General features: G+C 39.3%; 2 protein-coding genes across 2 annotated transcripts; one reads left to right on the top strand and one right to left on the bottom strand.

Moving 5' to 3' along the window:
• Nucleotides 1–1,003: 1,003 nt before the first annotated feature.
• LOC136249253 (uncharacterized) lies at nt 1,004–17,528 on the top strand. Its single transcript, XM_066041215.1, has 11 exons — nt 1,004–1,245; nt 1,295–1,375; nt 1,450–1,575; nt 4,049–4,219; nt 13,664–13,734; nt 14,213–14,332; nt 14,881–15,067; nt 15,632–15,731; nt 16,319–16,425; nt 16,564–16,701; nt 17,102–17,528. The coding sequence occupies exons 1-11, from the start codon at nt 1,093–1,095 to the stop codon at nt 17,219–17,221; spliced, it is 1,374 nt and encodes a 457-aa protein (XP_065897287.1). The 5' UTR covers nt 1,004–1,092; the 3' UTR covers nt 17,222–17,528.
• LOC136249254 (trans-1,2-dihydrobenzene-1,2-diol dehydrogenase-like) lies at nt 17,472–23,024 on the bottom strand. The gene is made up of 6 exons (XM_066041216.1): nt 22,821–23,024; nt 22,243–22,518; nt 22,036–22,180; nt 21,086–21,235; nt 18,654–18,852; nt 17,472–17,708 (listed from the first exon to the last, which is right to left on the bottom strand). Exons 1-6 carry the CDS (start codon nt 22,920–22,922, stop codon nt 17,576–17,578), a joined length of 1,005 nt encoding a protein of 334 aa, XP_065897288.1. The 5' UTR covers nt 22,923–23,024; the 3' UTR covers nt 17,472–17,575.
• Between the last annotated feature and the right edge of the window lie 90 nt (nt 23,025–23,114).

Raw genomic sequence — 23,114 nt, 5'->3', positions numbered from 1 at the left:
GCTGAACTCCCTACAGAAGAACTTGTGATGTAATAAAATTCTATAATGGAGTAAATAAATTAGCCGAATGCTCTATTAGGGTGACTGTTCTATTAGAATATCTCGATCTCGCATTTGCTACACGGAGTTGGCTTTCGAATCATAACTCAGTGGTTTGTAATCCGATTCTTCTGTACTACTGCAAGTACTTTCTATGAAGATTATTCCAGCTATACACCGATTTTCAGCTCATTGCTCTAAGCGGTTTGCCTAGTAGGCGTGAAGACTAATACTTTTGTATTCCTAAAAATCGATCGCATAATTGTGACACAGGTTGGATTTTGTGTCATATCTCCGTGGTCTTTATCTCGATTCCTTTCAAACCACCAAAAGGCACTCCTACGATGGTTACTCCATCTACATAGCAATTTTCAACTCATTCCATGAAGCGGTTTACCCTGTAGGCGTGACAACATATCGATCTTGTTTTACGCGAATAATCGGTCATAACTCCTGAACCATTCATCGGATTTGTACCAAAGTTGATGCTAGGATTTGCCGTTGGACTCCCTTTCTGTGTGCCAAATTTCAAGGCGATCGGAGTACGCGTTTGCTTGTTATAGCAATTTTTGCAAGTGTGCGAAAAGACGAAGAAGAAAAAAAAAAACGAAGAAAAAAAACCAAACTTTGGCCACTCGTATCTCGGAAATGGCTTGAGTGATTTCCTTCAAATTTGGAATGTAGACTCCCCTAGCTGGCGGGCAACTCTGCAGCAAATTTGGTTCCAATCGGATGAGGTATCACCGAGATACAAATGTGTGAAAATGACGTTTTCTTTCTTCCTGTCAATATACTCACGGTGTGGCGCGCCGGCTTCTTGGGCCGCACGACACACTATCGTGTGTCTTGATATAGCTTAACACTGTACTATCTTTTACTCTCATGTATATACAACATAATTATGTGTATCTACATAAGCTATGGTATCTACTACGGTATGTGCACGTGACGCGATCACGTGACCCAGCGAGTATATTGTTTTACGTCAACATTGTGGGATTCTTCAACTCGGCTTGGAACTAGGAGGCGAGGAACGAGTTTGAAGATTCAGCGATGAGTTCTCCTACTCCGTCATACCCTAACCTTCAGACGAGCTTTAATCAAAGCCAGCCCTCCACCCCACGCTTATCGTCTCGTATGTCAATGCAATCGGATGGTGACTTTAGAGACGAAAATGAATTTGTTGTTGTCGCTGAGGGTGACAGGGTAAGCCCACATAACGCAGTAGGTACATGCAAAGTTTGTACGAATGTAGGAGCAAGACGATGGTACTGCCAGTGCGTTACAATCTTGTGAGAAATGGGTGTTAAGGCCGTATCGCTATCTTCTGCTATTTGTAAGTTTACACGTCTGACTACTGAATAGTGTGTGAATTATCACCTGTGATGTTAGTTTTGTTTATGCCTCTAGCTGGGATGGACTGATTTTGGTAGAGGATATAAAAGAGTGTTACGTTGGATTTGGGTGGCAGCAATATGTTTTTTCATCATCCTTACATCTCTAACACAAATACTTTCATGTTTTCGCAGAGATCGGGTGAGTATACAACATAGCTATTTATGTAGTATATAAACAGTGCCTATGATTGTATTGTCACTGTACTGTTTGCCCATCACTGTTGCCATGCAAATGTGTAGGTACATACAAAGTAATCCCATGTAGTAGTGTGGTATGTTGGTAGGGTGTAAATTGTGTGTACATCATACAGTACAGTAGTACTATATATTAGTGATCATAAAAGTTTGGGTTTTTATGGCCAAAAAATACCACCCAAAACCAGCTTCACAATACCATCTTGGTGCTTTGGCAGTATTGGTTAGGTATAACCAAGGCCAAAAGTGCCTTCAGTATGACCCTAAATATTTCAAATAGATTGCTACAAAATTTAAAAAAAAAAGTTCAATTGACTTGTCAATGATTTTTTTGATATCGCTTCAGCCCAACAGGTACCTTTTGGCATACCGCAGTACGTACAATGCATGCATCATGGACTTACTCATCTTTTTGCTGACAGCCCAAGGTGTCGATTTGCAGTAGCACGATGGCTTCCATATGTTTGTAAACAGGAATCATCTGTATTTTCTGTGGTGACTGGATTGATTGCGGAGGCACTTCTGCTGTTCTTCATTTGAAACAGGCTGGACATAGCTAAAGTGAAGCATATTGGCCAAGTCAGTAATTGATATTTGGGATGTGCGTTCGTCAAAAACATTACCTCTGGTGCCATCCTTTCTTTTGATACGGTATGTGCTAGTTCAATTTTTTTCCTATGATCCCTAATCAAACTTAATATTCTTAATTTTTCCTATATACTTGTAAAATATGGAGTCACACATTTAATTGATAGTTATTTTAAAACTCTCTTTCCTAATGGTTGCACATTACGCACACACATGCATGCACACGCACACACACACACACACACACACACACACACACACACACACACACACACACACACACACACACACACACACACACACACACACACACACACACACACACACAAACACATACACACACGCACGCACACACACGCACGCACACACACACATGCACTATACAACCACATCCTCTCAGATGTACTACACAAATGAACACGTTTTCAGTGACTAGAATACTATGTGTGTTATGATACAATTAAATATTGTATTCCCATCAAGTATTTTAAAAGTGTGCAGTACAGTTTGGAACACATTTATATAAATAGTACATTAGACTTTACCTTGTCTTATGGTAGGATCTCACATATGTGTATGTAATAACATGTATGTATTATGTAGTACATTATATACAATACTATACTGGGTATATACACTATACAGTATTTCTTATACTTTTCATCATTGTGAACTTACCTGTGTGTGGCATTAACAGACAAAGTGTATAGGGTCATCTTACTTACCTTTACTTCCTATTGTGTGGCAGAATATATCTGGTTACATTTTCCATATGTGGTCAAGTGAAATCAAACAATTATATCAGAAAGTTTAAAGTTCAGTTTACACAAAGACTGAATACTTGACCACAGTTAGTATAGTCAGTCTGAATTAAATTCCAGAAATTAAATTTTATATATGAAATACATGTGGAGACATGAGGGGTGTTCACACTGTCACTATAAACTGTTTTCAAACCAGTTTAATTTGTTCGCACTTAAAAGTGCTTTATTATAAAGTTATCACCTTCTGATGTGATTTGAACCACCTCAAACCGTTTTCCACTTTACTCAGCTATAAACTAAATGTCTATCTAAGTATTATCCCACTAGGGACTCAGTCGTGGCGTGTCCTGTACCTGATTAGTCTCGCTTGCCTTTGTCTCAGGTAGCGCGAAACACACTTCTTCCTGGTTAGTTCCTTTTGTTTTAAACGTCTAGACTCTTCGCCACTTTTCAATGCATTCTTAACCAGAAAAACATCGCCAAAATTAACAACTCCATTCCGCTAAAGTCGCTTAACTATTAGAACAAATAATTATTATAAGCGCTTTCTGTTTGAAGGTAGCTTATCTTTTTGCTGGTGTGAATGCGTGAAGAATGTGAAGCGGTTTGAAAACAGTTTGGATTGAACCAACTTGATGAAAGCGGTTCAAGTGCGAATACCACTCATGGTTGATTGCCATTGGCATGTACTAAGATGTCATGTGTACGGTACTGCCCAAGCGCAACATTACACTTGCTCGCCCTCACAATTTTGCTTGAGATTTTAAAAAATCACTAATTAAGGGGCGTGGCAACTGTTTTGCTTGCAAGAACTTGAGCAAAATTGTGCATGAGAGCGAGTGCGATGTTGCGCTTGGGTAGTACCGCATCTGTGTAGGGTCTTACAAAATTAGAGAGATATTGTGGGGAAGATTTTATCAACAATATAGTGAACCTTGTAGAATCCAAAAGCCTTTGATTTTGTTCTAAGCTACGACATCACAGATTTTGTTTATTAACTTCATGTTGTATTTGTGATAGTACATTTTGCTTTTTAACTGTTTTATCCATGTATGTGTGTTGCAGCTTGATCCTCACCACAAAAGTTCCAATTCTTCAATTGTATCAATATTATGCAGTAACAATCTTGTCAGTAGTTACATTCTTCTGGATTTGTTGGTGATAATCTCATATCTGTATGGCCTCTACTTGTTCTCCAAGTCAGAAACTGAATATCTCTTAAGACTGGCAGAGAATGTGAGTTTAGTATGGTTGCCATGGTAATAATTTTCTAGTTTTATCATACAGTATGATAGTGCTGTATAGTAGGGACATCGAAGGTGTGGGTGTGGTCAGTGATATAATATAACCCAAAAACCTGCCTCGATTTTTCCTCACAACAACATGACAGTATTGGTTGTGTAAAAAATCAAGCCCAAAAGTGTCTTCAGATTGACCCAAAACATTTCCGTCAAGTTGCTATAGAAAATTATTCAATGGGATTTTCTACTGCCTGCCTGCCTGTCTGCCTGCCTGCCTGCCTGCCTGCCTGCCTGCCTGCCTGCCTGCCTGCCTGCCTGCCTGCCTGCCTGCCTGCCTGCCTGCCTGCCTGCCTGCCTGCCTGCCTGCCTGCCTGCCTGCCTGCCTGCCTGCCTGCCTGCCTGCCTGCCTGCCTGCCTGCCTGCCTGCCTGCCTGCCTGCCTGCCTGCCTGCCTGCCTGCCTGCCTGCCTGCCTGCCTGCCTGCCTGACGCCTTCAGTCAAGCGTAGCGGAAAACTAGCTACAGTTACAGCCCTAATTCTTTCGCAGAAACATTCCTTGTTTGCTTAAGAAAAAACCTTTGGTATATTGATAAACATACAATGCTTGCACTATTGTCTTACCTTTTATCCTTCTTTACCATGGCCATCAGTCAAGGTTCTACCGCTAACTGTTAATAGACTAAAGTAGGGCTTCCATCTACTGGTATATATTATATCAAACTATTCGAATACATGTGGTCGTTGCACCAAACTATTTGAACACATGTGGCTCGCTGGTTTTCAAAGTTGGTAGTTGATATCGATCAGTGAGAGCAACTCGCAGCAAACTAGCAACGTGTAAGTCATTTAGAAACAATGTTAAAACTGAGTCTGGTCATCCAGGTCCCGCTTTACAGATTATCCGGGTCTGGCCCCATGTGCTAAATTAATTAGTGTAATGATGTGGACGTGTAGTAACACGTCATAGTGTAGCCCTGCTTCTTTCATGAGCCACACCCACTTAAATAAATTACTGTCTGTAGACATATGGTAGCCATGCCCATTCATCAGTTTGTTGGTATACATGAATCCATGTCCATTATTGTCTGCAGGCTTATGTAGAACCACACCCACTGATCAGTTGTTATTGTATGAGTCATAATCTAGTATAATAGTGCTGTGATTAACTCTTTAAAAATATTGTGACTGGTTTTGTGAAAAGCAGGCTATTTAGTGGTCATGAGCTTGTAAAAACTTCACAAAACAAGCATATGAAAAAATTAGGAATTTTAACCTTTTCACAGCCGTAGGCACCATATGGCACCACAAAGTATAACTTACACACTGATTATATTTTTGACTCGCTATCAACACTGCTGTGCATTTTTATTGGTAGTGCGCCTATTCTGAAAAGATCACACCCCTACATAAACAGGAATAGGGATAAACGAATACTCGCGCACTAACATATAATCAGTGAACTTGTGGTCGAGTGAAACAATCGTTCTAGGGCTTACTTCAGAGTGATAACAGTGGTATAAAAGAAGTGAAGTGGTAAGGAAACAGATTAGATGTATTATAATGCTTCACAGGTTGATTTTCACATCACAGACTTGTGGCCTCGTGTGGTTATGCGCATGTGTATTTGCCAAATCGTCTGAAAAGCAGACTTCCAGTGAATCGCTTCCATTGTCAGTAGACTGGCGATTTTCATTGTACTGTTATAAACATTGTAAGACTGTTAGTTAGTGTTAATTTGCTGGTCTGCAAAGATTAGCCGATTTTTAAACTTTGTGGTCACGTAGCTGTGTAGCGGTTACCGTTAAGTAAAACATTTTACCATAAATGGATTCGTTGGTTAATGGTGATTAATATTATATATAGGTTTCTGGGATTATGTTGTATGGTTTGTGAGATATAGTGGCATGTAGCTCATTGATTGGACCCTACGGAGATTCAGCAAAGGGTTTTAATTATATTAGAGTAGGGACAGTGTATAGTGCTGTAGTAAAAATAGAGATGGACCGATACCACTTTTTACCGATATTTCCGATACCAGTATTTGTACTGAAATCATTTGCCGATACCGATACCGATACTATACATTGAAGCCTAGACAAGTTTATTATAAACATTGTTGTGATACATAGCTAGCTATTAAAATATCACAGTAATTGATTGATCTCAGTTCAAAATATTCATTGTATAACAACTAAACATGATAAAAACATCATTGTAGATTACTAATTTCTTGATTTGAGGTAGTTTTCTTGTAAGCTTATTGATAAGGCAATTAATTGCGTGGCGGCCGATAATTGTACAATGTTTGTTACAGCTTTTCAACCAAACCTTTTCATGAAAAGGCAAGCCAAGTAGTCATAAACTTATTTCTTGAGGAACAACTGCATTACCATTTAATTACAAAGGATTCACGTGCTCTAATATATTAGAATACACACGGAGCAGTTGCAGCAATACTTGGAAAAGAGTAACAAAGGCTTTGTTTCGCTATTTTGTTAGCCCAACTAAGTTACTGATTAGCTCAACTAAGTTATTAGCTACTGGAAACTTAGCTAGAGATGGTTTAATAAAAGTGGTGAGTGTCTACTGTGGTATCTGTACCTTGTATTACCGATACCGATACCACTGGTATCGGCATCGATACCGATACTGGTATCGGTATCGGTCCACCTTTAGTAAAAAGTACTGAAACAAGATGGATCGGAGTAGTACATAATATTCAAATACTGTAAAACAATAAGAAGTGAATATCCCTACTGTGCTACACTCAATAAGAAGTGAATATCCCTACTGTGCTACACTCAATAAGAAGTGAATATCCCTACTGTGCTACACTCAATAAGAAGTGAATATCTCTACTGTGCTACACTCAATGCACAGTTGGGATATTCACTTCTTATTGTTTTACAGTATTTGGACGTTATGTACTACTCTGATCCAGCTTGTTTCAGTACTTTTTATTGCAACACTATACACTGTCCCTACTCTAATTTAAATTAATCGCCAGGTGTCAGGTTTAGTGGCAAAGTGAAAAAGTTAATTTACCAGCAAGAAGCAGTTAAAGTCCAGCAAGACTTCCTACAAAAGCCTAAGATGAAAGAAGGAATCCCACTGGACGCTGTAAGACAGAAGCCCACTAAAAGAAAACTGCCAGCACAACCACAAACTTCAGCCAGACCATCATCCAGTAATTGCCGTAGATGTGGCTCAGGAACACACCCCAGACAATCATGCCCTGCCAGAGATGCTACCTGTTTTAGATGAGGGCATTTTAGCTCACAATGCCTATCTAACACCTTAGCAATGATAATGATCCAACCTGCACAGCCTCTAGTAAGCCAACCACAACTGGAGTTTCCAAAGCAGTAGAGAACTTCGTGCACTCGTGCGCCACCGGTCAAATGCACCTAGAGAACCATTTATGACCATACCCTTGCCACGCTATCCATGGGAATGCATCGTGGTAGATCTTATTGAATTAAAAGGCACTAACTATCTGCTGGTTGCAGATTACTTCTCTAGACTTATTGAAGTACAGAAGTTAACCACCACCACTTCTTCTAACATTGTAACAAACTTGAAGGCCATGTTTGCAAGATTTGGGATCCCTGCTACTCTGGTCACTGATAACGGACTCCAGTTTGACTCAGAAGACATGAAGGAATTTGCGCAAACCTACGAATTTCATCACATAACACCAAGTCCCTACTACCCCCAGGCTAACGGACTGGCAGAAAGAATGGTGAGAACTGTAAAGAAATCACTGGAACATTCAACTGATCCTTACAGAGCTTTGCTCAGCTACAGGGCAACACCTCTACCCTGGTGTGAGCTAAGCCCAGCTGAACTGCTAATGGGGAGGAAGATAAGAACTGACATTCCTCAAGTAAAGAGCCATCCTGTGCCCAAATGGTAGCATATTTCAGAACTTCAGAACACTAGATCAACAGTACAAGCAGACTCAAAAGGAGAATTACGATAGACGACATAGAGTAAGAACTTTTCCAGAACTGCCTGAAAACCAGGCTGTGTGGGCTGATAGTCGAGGACAGTCAGGACGCCAGATACCCAGACAAAAATCATGCCCAGCCTCCACGCTCTGCTCCTACATTGTCAAAACATCATCCGGAGAACTATGCAGAAACCGAGCACATTTGTGGACTCGATCTGATGCACAACTTTCAGAAACAGCTGATGCCCCTACCACAACAAACTATTCACGGCCTGTCACCCACATACAAACAGGGACATCTATCCAACCCCCAGATTGTCTTCGATACTAAACAAATGCTTAAGGAGGGGAGATGTGACATATGGACATTAGCATTGAACATACTTACATATTTTTGTAGCTGCGTATGCGTGTATGAGATATATGTATGTGGTGTGTGAATGAGAAGGAAATGTGTCTTGTGATAAACCATACCGTATCTTACATAACCAGGTGTATTATTCAAGACACACGGTCATGCGGCCCAAGAAGCCGGCATGCAACATCCATGAGCATATGGACAGGAAGAACGAAAATGCAATTTTTGCACCTCTGTAGCTCTGTGCTGCCTTGATTAAACAAGACAATTTTTGTTGTGGACATGCCTGCCAACTTTAGTACTCCACATACCAAATTTGAGCGAAATCGCTTCAAGCGTTCCCAAGATATGCAACTTCACAAATTGGCTTAGTTTCTTTGTATTTTTTGTCTTATTTTTCTTCTTTTTGCACACTTACAAAAACTGCTATAAAATGCGAACGCCATATCCGATTGCCTTGAAATTTGGCACGCAGAAGGGGGGTATAAAGGCGCATCTTGGTACCAACTTTGGCTGGAATACAATAAACAGGCAGAGTTATTAGCAATTATTCACGAAAAATAACACCATTATGTTGTCACGCCTACAGGGTAAACTGCTTATGGGAAGAAGCTGAAAATTGGTGTGTGAATGGGTTAACTATTGAACCTCAAACCTTTAGTGGTTTGAAAGAAATTGAGCTAAAAAACCAGGAAGATACAACAAAAAAACCAACAGTGTGTAACAATTGTGCAATCGAGATTTTAAAAACAACTACTTTCCACGCCTACCAGATAAACCTCTTGGGGTAATGCTTTGAAAATCGCTGTACAGATGGAGTAATTATCTTAGAAAGGCTCTTCAATGGTGTAGAAGAATCAGACTTAAAGCCACGGAGTTAGACCACGAAATCCAACTTGGTGTAGCAAGTGCGAGATCGAGATACTCTAATAGAGCAATCATCCTAATAGAGCAGTCACCCTGAAGAGAATTCAAGAGATCAGCTAGAAACAAGTAATCTGTAAGAGATCAACTACAAACAAATCACCCTGTAGAGTATTCAGCTACAAACAATTCACCCTGTAGAGAGATCAGCTAGAAGAAGTTACCTTGTAGGGAGTTCAACTACGGAAAGAGATAGTTCAGCTAGAAGACGTCACCTTGTAGAGAGTTCAGCTACAAAGAAACCACCATGTATAGAGTTCAGCTACAAACAAATCACCCTGTAGAGAGATCAGCTAGAAGAAGTTACCTTGTAGAGAGTTCAGCTACAAACAATTAACCCTGTACAGAGATCAGCTACAAACAAATCGCCCTGTAGAGAGAGATCAGCTAGAAGAAGTTACCTTGTAGAGAGTTCAGCTACAAAGAAACTATCATGTAGAGAGTTCAGCTGCAAACAAATCACCTGTAGAGAGTTAAGCTACAAACAAATCACAGATCAGCTAGAAGAAGTTTCCTTGTAGAGAGTTCAGCTACAAAGAAACCATCATGTAGAGAGTTCAGCTACAAACAAATCGCCCTGTAGAGAGAGATCAGCTAGAAGAAGTTACCTTGTAGAGAGTTCAGCTACAAAGAAACCATCATGTAGAGAGTTCAGCTGCAAACAAATCACCTGTAGAGAGTTAAGCTACAAACAAATCACCCTGTAGAGAGATCAGCTAGAAGAAGTTTCCTTGTAGAGAGTTCAGCTACAATGAAACCATCATATGCAGAGTTCAGCTGGAAACAAATCACCCTGTAGAGAATTCAGCTATGAACAGATCACTCTGTAGAGTTCAGCCAGAAATAAGTCATCCTGTAGAGAGGCCAGCTAGAAGAAATCACTTTGTATGTAGAGAGTTCAGCTGCTAAAAACCACCCTGCAGATAGTTCAGCTACAAACAAGTCACTCTGTAGAGAGATCAGGTAGTAGAAGAAGTTACCTTGTAGAGAGTTTAGCTACAAAGAAACCATTCTGTGAAGAGCTCAGCTGCAAACAAATCACCTGTACAGAATTCAGTTACAAGCAAATCACCCTGTAGAGAGATCAACTCACCTTGTAGAGTGTTAAGTTACAAAGAAACCACCATGTAGAGAGTTCTGTAATAAATGTATGTATTGTGTAATAGTTATACCATGGCTGCGAGTGATTTTGCTGATATATACACCCGAGGGCCGCAGGCCCGAGGGCTACGGGTGTATATGTCAGCAAAATCCCAAGTAGCCATGGTACAAGTGATATATATCACTTGGGGCGTACTCACCTAATAGGTGAAAGAACTAACGATAACTCATCCCATTTGTTTTATACAGTAGCATCTGAAGATCGATTGTGGTTTTAATAGCGTGGGCTAATAGCCATCAAAACGTTGTCCATACGTTAAAACGTCATTAATACGTTACTATGCTTCAACACGCAAATGTTAGAAAACTTGCGATTGTGGGATGGAGTTTAAATTGTTATCATTTTTGTACTAAGTTAAGCCAACTAACTTCGCTATTGGGACAGTAAGTAAGTTATTATATTAACTTAAGTACTTAGAACTGTAAGTTACTAACCTATTTCAACGTAGCAGTAGTAGCTTTGCTGTTCCATGGTCTGTTCAAAGGCTGATACGCGGTGGGTAGAAATACGCATCCACAATTACCCAAACAATTATTTTGTGCCTTCATTATCCTTTAGTAACAACCAACTACTCTATCTTAGCCTATGTACTAAGCTTAGCAACCTCTAAAAAACCGAGTCCCACAATACAAAGCTCTATGTCGCTCAATATAACGAGTCAAAGCATAGATTCTTTGAACTGGCTGGGTATCAAAGTCATTGGCAAACCGCTTTCCCATGATATTTCTCGGGCAATATGTGAGTTAAACACCGAGCGGCGCCTTTGAACGCCCACGCTAAAGTGGTATATATATATATATATATATAATTTGTACATTTGCTGATAAAATCAGAATTAGTTAAAGTATTTAAAATCTGCTTCATCTTTTCTTCTTCCTGTGGTAAAGACAAAAATAGATAGGTTTAAAAAAAACCGAAACCGGCCATAGGCCGGCCTTGGGGTATACAAATATAAAAAGAAGTGAAATCTAATCCAAAACAGCCAAGCTGTAAAAAAAACAGTGCGGCCCTCAAAAAGGCTATGGCGAAAAAAGATGTGAAATCCAAGGTGGCGGCCAAGAAATGGCTGTGATGGTAGGTTAATGGTATTATTTTTAATAACGACAATTCAGGTGAATTTGTGTTGCCTCCTACCACCACCTTGGATTTCACATCTTTTTTCACCATAGTCTTTTTGAGGGCCGCTCTATTTTTTTACAGCTTGGCTGTTTGGGATTAGATTGCATTATGTTGACCTAACATTGCCAGTATGATTAAAAATGATCATAACAATGATATCAAAAGTTGACATTAAATTATTGTGTGATCTGTTGATAAAAATTGATATACAGTGGAACCTCCCTTAACAGTCACCTGAGTTGGGCAGTCACCTCAACATAGCAGCCACGTGACTACGGTCCCGACCAATTCCTAATCAGTTTGTACAGAAATAGTTTGCATTAAGCGGACATGTATAACAGCCAGCTTTAGCAGTCCCAAGCAGCACTTCGCTACACAAAAGGCCTCTCACAAAGCGGCCAGCTACAGCCATTACGATGAGTAAACTAGCTGCACTACTTTATACTTTTGTAATACGGAAAAGTTATGAACTCACAGTATAGAAAAGCTCATGGCCACTCCATGGCTTTGCCTCTTCGTGTGATTCTAATTAAAGCTCACCCTACTATCTTGATCCTGGATTTGCAATTGTGTAGTTAACAGTTCACCGTCTTTAAGGAAGTCCCTATTTTTACTCACAGACTTTGTAGCCAGGGATCATAATCAGCTCAATTGCTGTCTCCAAACTCAGAGTAGCTTCAGGCTCTTTTCTGCTAATTTGTCTGCTAGCTATGTAGCTAAGTAAGTGATGTACTGGAGTGTAAATAAATGCATTTTTATAGCTAAACCTGAGTATATAAGTCCCTGGAACCTTTGTATAAAGGCCAAACCTCAGTTTATGGCCTATGGCTGCTTTATGGAGGATATTGAGTTAGGCAGCCACCTCTCTAAAGAGGCCAAATATTTCTGGCCCGAAGGTGACCGCTTTAGACAGGTTCCACTGTATCATATATTTGTATATTACTAAATTCCTTTGTGATCATATTTTGTGTGTGTGCGTGCTTGTCGTTATTAGAGGTGTACCGATATATATCGTATCGGTGGCCGATATAGACGGGTTGCCTTTTTAAGGCGTGGTCATTTTACCGTAAATTTTCCACATACTTTCCGAGTTCGCTAAGTCAAAAATGTATTACGGCTAATGGAGAAAATGAACGTTTCGGTTAACTTTAGCAAGCAAGAGTTAGCCAGCCTTCAGAACAGAAAGTATGTTATAGAGAAAGGTTCAAGCTATAACATATCCAGCGTGTAAGGTGAAGGCTGAACGAGAAGATGCTTTTCTCTCAATCTCGGGTTTTTGGATAGCGATAAAACTCGCTGAAAACATTCTTTGTAAGACTTTGCTACTACTTAGAATGATAGACTGGATGATTTTAACTCACCTTGTACCTTTGAAGAATCAAAAACGTTTGTCAAACTATTTTTAAAAATGGGTTTTTTGTTGACTTCTTGACCAACATTGTAATCATGCGTAAAACGCAAAGTCGCGTTTGCTCGCGTTACACAAGGGACACGCCCTAAGTAGGCAACCCGTCTATAGACATTTCTACTATATCGGTGGGAGCCGATATTGCTGCTAAAAACCGATACGATACACCGATATACAACTGAACTATCTTGAGGGCACTGTCCAATGATCAAGCCACATTATAATCTTAAGACTGTCTTCAGTAGTTTCTTCAGTAGTTAAAATAAAGTTGAACATGGCATATGTGGTTCCTCAAATATAAATAACTACACTTAGTTATATAGGATCGGTATCGTATCGTATCGGTTTCAAAATGATTAATCGGTATCGGATCGGTTTAGTTTTCTTATATCGGTACACCTCTAGTCGTTATAAGTTCTTTATAAAGTATTTCAATGGTCAAGTGAAAACAAATCCACATGTTTAAATGTGTAGTATTAGTGGGTACTCTGTGCATTTACAAATGTAATTTCTTTAGGTGTTTGTAAAGTGTTACAAGTTCCAACGATGGCCTGATCCTGTGCCAAAGTTCCTCATTGTTACAGTATTGTAAGTTATGTATATATGTATATTATACGTACATGTTTAGTTGAACCAGAGTACTTAAGGCACGAACACATGTTACAGTTTTGGCAGTGGATAACGGGCACTATGGGGCCTAGAATTGATGTAATGTAGGGATTATCTCCCTCTTCAAAAAAGTAAACGAAGCACAAGTTGACGCTTGTTGTAGTTGAAACTGTTTCTTGTACCACACATACCATACGTACTGAACATTTTCTAACCCAAATCCATTTGTAATAGCTAGGAGTTGTTGACTATTCCAACAAGTGTATACGTATGTCTGTGGCCTGTTCTCTGTATTGGTGTACTAGTTTTAGACCTTTAGTTTAGGCATCTATTTTAATGTTTGTATCTATTGTGTTGCTTTTAGTACACGCACATACAGTACTATGCTTGCACACTACACACAGGTGTCACACAACATTATCCTCTGTTTATTGTGTCTGTCTTTCCTTTGTGGTAGCATCTACATTACAGGAGGAATTAGTTGGATTATATTATCAATATTCGTACGAGTGCTACACGCAGCATCCTACCATTTGTTCAGTCATCATGTGCACTCTGAGTGGGAGAGTGGACCACAGTAAGTGTTATATGTAACAATATCTAGAATACAACTGCCACATAGTATTATATAGCAGTGTTACATGCAGACAGTGTTACCGGATAGTTCAGGTACTCCTAATATGCATTACACTATTACATCCTGTAGCTAAATGACAATTACTCTATATATATTCCAAAAGGTTTTTCTTATGGGAGCTCATTGTAACCCTTGTTTTAATGCTTGACAAAATAGCATACCTTCATGATGCATATCTGGCTTATGCTGGTACAGTATGTAAATCTTTTGTGTTCCGTTGGATATACATAGGGATTTACTTGGTTGGTAAATTAGTACGTACTTATGGTGTACTGTTGTACGGGGTATTTTATCACACAGACACAAATGATACACATCAATTTGTTGATAATTTCTGAGGTTTCGTCACTACCTTTGTATCAGGTTTTGCCATTTACACACTTACAGTGTATGTGCTTCCCTCATGGTATACTGTACACCATTTCTGTGCTTGTGTAACTTCCACATTATAATATAGTTTTAAAATGTCTCGCTTTTGTCACCACTAGTTTAACACATGAACTCAAGCTGGCACTGTTGGGCTACTCCATATTTGGATTTATCTTCTTTGATGCGGTTTATGTAGCAGCGGTGGTTAACCACGCTACTCAAAGTGAGATGAACATCTATCTGCTACAGTCAATCAAGATCAGAATACTGAGTAGAAAGTATTCCACCACTGATGAGGCGATAAAGGTTAGCTACCCACACACTTGATCACATGAAGTAATATTGGTCCACATTCTTACCAGGGAATTTCTTACATACTTCTTATGCTCATTTATGCTTACATCAAATGATTGGATGCTTAAAATTGTTTTGGAAATTTTGCTGCCATGACAAATGGTTTGTGTATGATTTTCTTCTGCTTAGAACAATAAACTATCTACAAAACAGAGCTATAAACAACAGCTGAACTAGTTTTACTGGTACAGCCTGTACATACTTTATAAGTGCACACAATTCCTGGATCGATATCACAAATCATATCACCAGATGACCTTCACATGATCAAGCACATGGGCAACTGATGATAAGATTATAATATATACTTAGAGATGTGTCTCACCACATACTTGTGTATGGTGTTTGTAGTTACAGTGTGGTTTAGTCACAGTCACCTCAGAGCTGTAGTATACATGTATATGGACCATCTTATGCTGTCATTGACTGTATGGCAGTCTTGTTTTACTGCTGTAGCTATAGTGTAGTGATCAGTTGTGCATGTACATACTCGTTAAATTCTGTGTACTGCTATAGGACGTCAAGTTGGCTAGTGATCATATTCGTGAATTAAATGGAAAGACTGCTACAGCCACAGCTCTGATATTGTTCAACTTGGGAGCATCAGGTGTAATAGGTGGGTAGATACACACACGCATACTATAGCTGAGGTTTCCCCAGAAAATAAAGTAGAGCTGTAAAAGTGTCAATTTGCTACTAGCATCAAAGCCATTTTGTTAATTATAAGCATTCTTTTTACCACATCAAAGAAAGTATAATGGTGCGGCACCACTCTACCGCTCTTTAGGGAAAACCCTACTACTGCCTTACACAGTGCATGCTACCCATCCTTGATTCCATTCCCTGCATGAAAACTTTATGTATACCTACCTGGTCAAGGAATGCTGAGCAACCAGTTAGTCCCCAGGAGAGTGGACAATCAATAACATTGTCTTGGAACCAATAACTTAGATCTGATCCAGGTACTGTAAGCCTTCTTAATTGACTTGCAGGGCAAACATAAGAGGAACTCCTCACCATGCCTGGACTCCACCACATTGTCAGGGACTGCTGCTATTAGCTACACCGCCAACAAGTGTGGTACTTACCTGACCCACCACGCTTGCACGCGCACACACACACACACGCACGCATGCATGCACGTACACATACACTCACTTTATAGTTATTGTATGCACACTATAAAAATTGCTTATCATGTAGCATTCATGAAGCTGAATGATGACAACCACCAGAGTGGAGCTCAAGTTGTATCATCAGTTTTTAATATGTTATTGTGGAGCTTGTTGGTGCTGTTCCCCTTTGTACAGGTACTGTATGCTTGTGCAGTGTGTATATTGTGTATTTGAAGTCCATGTTTATATAATATTACTGTGTATATTCATTTTTTTCCCCTCGATAATGCCTTGTTACTGTGTTGTATTTACTCCTCTCTGTGACACCATCAGGCAGCTAGAGTGTCCTCTTACTGCTCAAAGTTACTAAAAACAGCTCCAACAATTAGAGCAAGATCATTACTCTACCAGGAATCCACCACAGCAGAACTGGACTCCTTTATCATGTATACATCAGCAATTAAAATGAGAGTGAGTATTAGAGATATACTAGCTGCTGTTTCAGTCAGACATTGTGCAAAATAGTATCTTCCCTGCATATTTTGTTGGGTTCAGAATAATTATACATACAATACTGAATGTATTGATCCCTACTGTAATTTAATAATGAATTTTGTATTCAGTACAGTGGAACCTCAGTTATACAGATTCTCGGTTAACCGAACTATGTAAATGACTGTTCTATAGGGTAGCTGAAAATACTGGTATTTTGAAACAAATTTCCTTGATGCTATTTTAAGGCACGGTTTCAGAGATACAAACTTTTCAGACTTATGGACCACTCCTGGTCCTAAGGGGTTCGGATAACTGAGATTTCACTGTACTAAGAAAGTTTTTTATTTACGTACATACCATTTGTGTTCCCATCTAGGCAAAGATGTTTGGTATACCAATATACCCATGGCTAATGTACAGTTTTCTTGTTGTCATCTCCTTCACAATGTTGGTACTATTTGAAACTGGTGGATATTCTGTGGAGGGATGGTTCTGACAATGTGCGAAGCAGCTACTCATCAACCAGTTCTCTACATGATGTATTGTATGTCAGAACAGATCTCTTTACCATTTTTTATACAAGATGGATGTATTATTATTATTGTGTGTATGTACTTAAGGACGTCACATGTGACTAAGTGTTGTGTATTTTGTATATTATAATTTAATACATAAGTACACTAAATATGTACTATATATCTACTGTATACAATGTCTTGTACAAAATATTGACCTAGATGTCCCGATTTCACAATGGATCATAAATTTTAATAAAAGATTGCAAATACAGAATTATTTGCAAGAGAAAACAATCCACTATTATACTGAAAAAATCACAATTATTGTTCATTTAATATTTCACTCCAAGTTGTTTCAAGATAGAGTCCATAGTTTCAGCGATGATCAATGACTCATCCAGTGGCATTGCTTCACATTCAGTCTTGCCCTCCACCAGACAACGTCTGACTGCTTCAGCTTCATAACTATATAAATACAAAACATTGTACCATGGACTGACATTAGGCCAACACTTGTTAATTCCTTGCTTTCCGTCACCTACCCATGTGCCACTTTGCCTACCACATTGGTAATTATTATTGTAATTAAGATTTACAATTACTTGGAAATACGAATTATTTCTCAAGATACTCTAATAGAGCAGTCAGAAACTCTAATATAACAAACCCCATTATTTATTTCCTGGGAGGCATTCAAACTCCTCTAACAGTGTTATTTTGTTATTAGATTACTTGGAAAGTGCTTTGTTGCACTTATGAAAAGCTTACAATCCTTTGAAACATCTATCCTGTTGCTTGAAACTAATTCACCGGTGGACAGTGTATTGCCATTTTGAGGCTCATCAAAATAATGAAATTTTAATTATTAATAATAACCACCTGCCCTCACTACCTGATGGCTCTCAAGGTGATGGGAAACAATTATGTTGGCCTTATAAAAGCACTTTTGCTACCAGTAGGTCTGTCAGCTGCGTACATATAATTCATCTGTACAGAAATCATTTCACAGCAAAGTGTATCAGTTCAAAGGCGTTAATTAACACTTTCTATGGAGTACATGGGAGTTGGGAGGTAAAATGAAAGAACAGTGGTGACCTTTCACACTGCTTGAAGGTTCTTAGTTTACTAATTTGTTAAGATGCCTTACTGTAGTTATACTGATAGTAAAGTGTAAGTAAACTTAAGTATATGGAACATAATTATTTTACTAAGTTTTAAACTCTCAGTAAAACATCAGTGAATGCGGGTTTACTGAAAAGCTACTAATATAACAAACAATTAACTGTTCCATATACTGGGGATATACCACTGTAGTAAACTAAGATACTTCAAGCAGTGTCATGTATCTTTGAAATTCAATGATCACACAAATAAGGCAACACTAATATTTCTTAATTCAGATTTACTTACGTCATTCCTCGTCCATTAGCGAAGATCATTTCCAGGTCAGGTTTGGGTAGGGGAAAGTCCAAGTTACCAGATGGTGTCTGTAGTTGAGTGGTACACCAGAATGGTTCAGTCAATGTCACAATTCCTTTACTACCACAAATCTGTGCTTGTTTTGGCATGTTGAGGTTGAGTGAGCAGCACAAATTAGCCACTCTGTTACCTGCAGAAAATGAAATGTAGTGACTTGTGCTAATTCAAAAGTTTACAATCACATGAAACCCACTATTTACAAACTTATGTACAAACAAGAGATATATCAAAGAGATTGATAGATTATAATACACTGTAGCAGTCACAATAAGCTTAGATTGTTGCAGTTTTACACCCTGTGCTGAAGCCTACACTATGAGGAGCCCATAAGCGCCGCAAGTCGTACATCTTGCAGCACTTATGAACTACAAGACAAAGTACTCTCCCACCATGCAGTGATAAAAGGCCTATCTACTATCATTATAGATTCTATACATGTTGCATACATGTATATTAAACATTAAAGCATTTTCGTCACCACATGATTAGGCTTGCACCAATATGCTGGCATAATTTCGAGCTTAATAGGCTAACAAAAGCATTATGCCAGCATAATAGGATGATTTTCAAGAATTTTAATTAAATGCGCAATGCGTGTGCCAAAATACTGCACAACATGAACACACTGCACATTATTACTTCATTTCATATCAAAAGCCTTGCAGTGTTATTATTACTATTTCTTGACTGATTATTCACACTTTATGGAAATAAGATCGAGATACTCTAATAGAGCAGTCACTTACTCTAATAACACAGCAGACAGGTAATGCAGATACACTCTAATAAAACAGTCAGCACATGACATTAAATTTACAACAGTAAATAGGACCATGCAAGAGAAGTCAGACATAATCATACACTACAATAGTAGTGTATAGTAGGGACCACAAAGGAGTAGGCGTGGCTCACGAAATAACATTACCCAAAAAACAGCCTCAATTTTCCCAGATGACGATGAGGCAGTATTGGTTAGGTAAAACTAAGCCCAAACAAGCTTTCAGATCGATCCGAAATGCTTTCAACAAGTTGCTACGGAATTTTAAATTTTTTTTATTCAACGGAACTTTCTACTGACTGCCTGACTGACTGACTGACTGACTGATGCCTTCAGACAAGCGTAACTTGATAATGGTTAAGGCTATGGGCTTGATTTTTTCACTGTTCAACATCGCTTCGGCCCGACAAGTGCCTTTTGGCATACCGTAGTACGTACAATGCATTCTTCATGGACTTACCAGTGTCCTCCTTTGTGTCCCATTCATCTTTGCTGACAGCAAAAAGTGTTGATTTGGCGATAGCACGTGATGGCTTCCCTTCGTAACGGAAATCGTCCATAATTGTCATAGTGGCTATTTTTATAGCAGAGGCACTTTTCAAACAGTTCTTGATTTGTACTGCTGTGTAACGGGTTGGACATAGCCAACAACGAAGCGTAATGGATACTTCACTTTTCAGACAATAATCATTGATATAACCCAGAGCACGCGGCACCATTTCTTTCAATATGCATGGATTGCAGAGGTGCTTTTCGAACAGTTCTTGATTCGAAACGCTGCGTAATGGGTTGAACATAGCTGACAATGAAGCGTAATGGATACTTCACTTTTCAAATGATAATTGGGGCACGCGGTGATAATCTATGGATGCGGTATGCATGGGTTCACCAATCATAATAATCATTTAGGCCACTCCAACAAAATTCCTTGTTTCCCATTTCATTGACCTCAAAAATACATGCTGGCGGGCGGTTCATTACCCATTATTCATTATAGATATTTCCACTAATTTTCAAAATTCATAACTAACTTACAGGTAAGAATACAGTAGAAATATTTAAACTAAGCACTAAAAGGGCTTTCTGAATGCTAAACTAGTTACTGCTATGCTGCCTATGCAGTCACAGGATAAATAATGAATATTGACAGCAATAATGAATGACCATGAGGGAAGAGAATCTGCATGCGGGCGGGAAATGGGAAACAATGAATTTTCTAGGAGTGGTCTTACAAAAAAAGTTCACAAACAAGTACACAGAAAAATTTGGAATTTTCAACTATAGGGACCATAGCAAGTACTGAAACAAGCTGGAGTAGTGCACGATATTAAATCACAGTAAAACAATAAGAAGTGTTATATCCCTACTGTGTTCAAGATACCATTATGGAAATGCACAGGAGGGATATAACACTTCTTATTGTTTTACTGTGATTTAATATTGTGCACTACTCCAGCTTGTTTCAGTACTTTTTATCGATGTGCTATGGTCCCTACTCTAGTTGAAAATTCCAAATTTTTCTGTGTACTTGTTCAATTCAAATATTCCGTCACATACAATGGATAGAAGAACACGACAATCTTACCAGGATATTTGATGATAATACTGGCTAATTCATCCACTCCAGTATCAGTAAGGTAGCCAGTGGCCTTGATGCTCTCTGGTCTACCACCACCAAATATCAGGGAGGCCATTGCAATGGGGTAGATACCAACATCCAATGTGGCACCACCACCTGGTGTAAAACATGCACAGAATAGTCCGTGTGTGTGTGTGTGTGTATGTGTGTGTGTGCAGCCCACTCAGCTGTAACATCAATGGGTACCTGGTGTAAATTGGGGAAGCAGTCCATGTCTCATATAGCAGTTGAAGGTCCAGGTGGGACTTCGGGTGCCCACATCTTCACCTGTGAGACATGGTACAGCCTTCTGTGGGTTACTAGTCCTGCCCCAGGAGGGCATGCCTGCGCTGACTCATAGCACCTGAGTAGTACACAGGTGCCCCAGTGCTGGCCACTGGGCAGCGTGACAGTGTAGTGGCAGCTGAAGGCTTTGCTTTTGCTTTTTGTGTGTGCGTGTGCGTGTGCGTGACCTTTCAAAGAAACATTTACCGTGTTTTTCAGGTTTCTGGCGAAAATCAAAGCATTAACGTGATCAAACACGTGATCCGTGCTTCGAACTAGCAAGGCTTACATAACTTGCAGCATACTAGCAATACTTGAACGTGTACAATGATCGGCAAAAGGTGCGAATATTCACTTTAAATGCCTTGCAAGTTCGAGATATTTTGAATTACAGATCACGTGTTTGTACTTTGATTTTCGCAAGAAACCTGAAAAACACGGTATAATGAAATACTGTAAACTGCAAACCTAGTCACATGGTCTAGGCATTTGTTGTTGTGGACATAGTCACCTGCACCATCAATCAACCCACAATAATATCCCAAAAGTAGCACTTTAGCAGATTAAATGACTTATCAGAAAACTTTGTTCATCTCAAAGTGCCCACAATATATATGCCCTACCAAACTAACCAAGTGCCGGATCATATAGTCGATCTACTCTCTCTGGGGGCTGCATACAAAAATCAGCTTTGACTAATTTCACTTCTCCAATGGTACCATCAGCTATGAGTTCTTGTAGTTTTAACACGGCAGGGAAAAATCGTGTCCACATTGCCTACAGAATACACCACAAATGCATACATCTTACTTGTATATAATATTAAAGGTCGTACTGACCTCCATTAAGAACAACTTCTTGCTTCGAGCAGTTTCTATCAGTTTTCTTGTTTGGTTGGCATTCATTGTCATCGGCTTCTCACACAGAATGTGTTTGTTGTGTTCAAACATCTTCATGCAGCAGTCAAAGTGGGTAGGATGGATGGTCCCAACATACACAATACCCACATCATTGTCTTGTGCCAACTGTTCATAAGACCCATAGGCTTTAGTTATGGAGAAACGACCAGCAAACTCCTTTGCTCTTTCTAGTGATCGTCCAGCAACTGCAACCACCTGTACAATTAAGATATAACCAGTTGTATTATATGGATCTACACAAAGCAGTTCTTTGAACTGATGTAGTTTCCTTGTAATCATTGCACACATAATAATGGCACACGTAGTGTGGTCATAACCATTTATATTACTGAATTTGTGCTGGGTTCTGTACAGCACGTAGTACTTGACCTTTCCAGGCTCCACCCCTAATCCAGCGAGTTTAACATATGCTTTGCTACTAGGGGGCTTCATTTGAGCTAGAGTTATTTAGTGACCTCGTAGCCTCCATGGTGCGATTCCCTTCGGGATGTCCTTACTTGGTGTTCTTCATTGGGTAGGTTCACGAGATTCGCACAGAAATCTTGAGATATCTTCCCCACTCCGCAAATCCCCCATCTGATGAGCTTTCCTTTACTCATGGCTATCTCTTGCTACGGTTACTCCTCTTTCAGTGTTAGTCTCGTGCCCAGACCTTTTTTCTCCGCCCCCACACAAAAAGAAAAAAAGCGGTCTGGGCACGAGACTATTTCAGTGTAGCCAGGTAGATCACGTGAAACGAACACGGAATTCCGTATACTTTGCATATAGTCTGTTACACCATAGATAATATA

This window comes from Dysidea avara, chromosome 3, assembly GCF_963678975.1.
Source record: "Dysidea avara chromosome 3, odDysAvar1.4, whole genome shotgun sequence".
NCBI classification, from domain to species: Eukaryota; Metazoa; Porifera; class Demospongiae; order Dictyoceratida; family Dysideidae; genus Dysidea; species Dysidea avara.
The sequence above is the reverse complement of the archived record's forward strand: the minus strand, read 5'-3'. Positions and strand labels throughout refer to the sequence as shown.

Coding starts and splice junctions, on each gene's coding strand:
- LOC136249253 (XM_066041215.1), top strand. CDS start 1,093: ATGAGTTCTCCTACTCCGTCATACCCTAACCTTCAGACGAGCTTTAAT. Junction 13,735..14,212: donor TTCCTCATTGTTACAGTATT/GTAAGTTATGTA, acceptor CCTTTGTGGTAG/CATCTACATTACAGGAGGAA. Junction 16,702..17,101: donor CATCAGCAATTAAAATGAGA/GTGAGTATTAGA, acceptor GTTCCCATCTAG/GCAAAGATGTTTGGTATACC.
- LOC136249254 (XM_066041216.1), bottom strand. CDS start 22,922: ATGAGTAAAGGAAAGCTCATCAGATGGGGGATTTGCGGAGTGGGGAAG. Junction 22,181..22,242: donor AGAAGTTGTTCTTAATGGAG/GTCAGTACGACC, acceptor TGTATTCTGTAG/GCAATGTGGACACGATTTTT. Junction 17,709..18,653: donor GCTAATGGACGAGGAATGAC/GTAAGTAAATCT, acceptor GTATTTATATAG/TTATGAAGCTGAAGCAGTCA.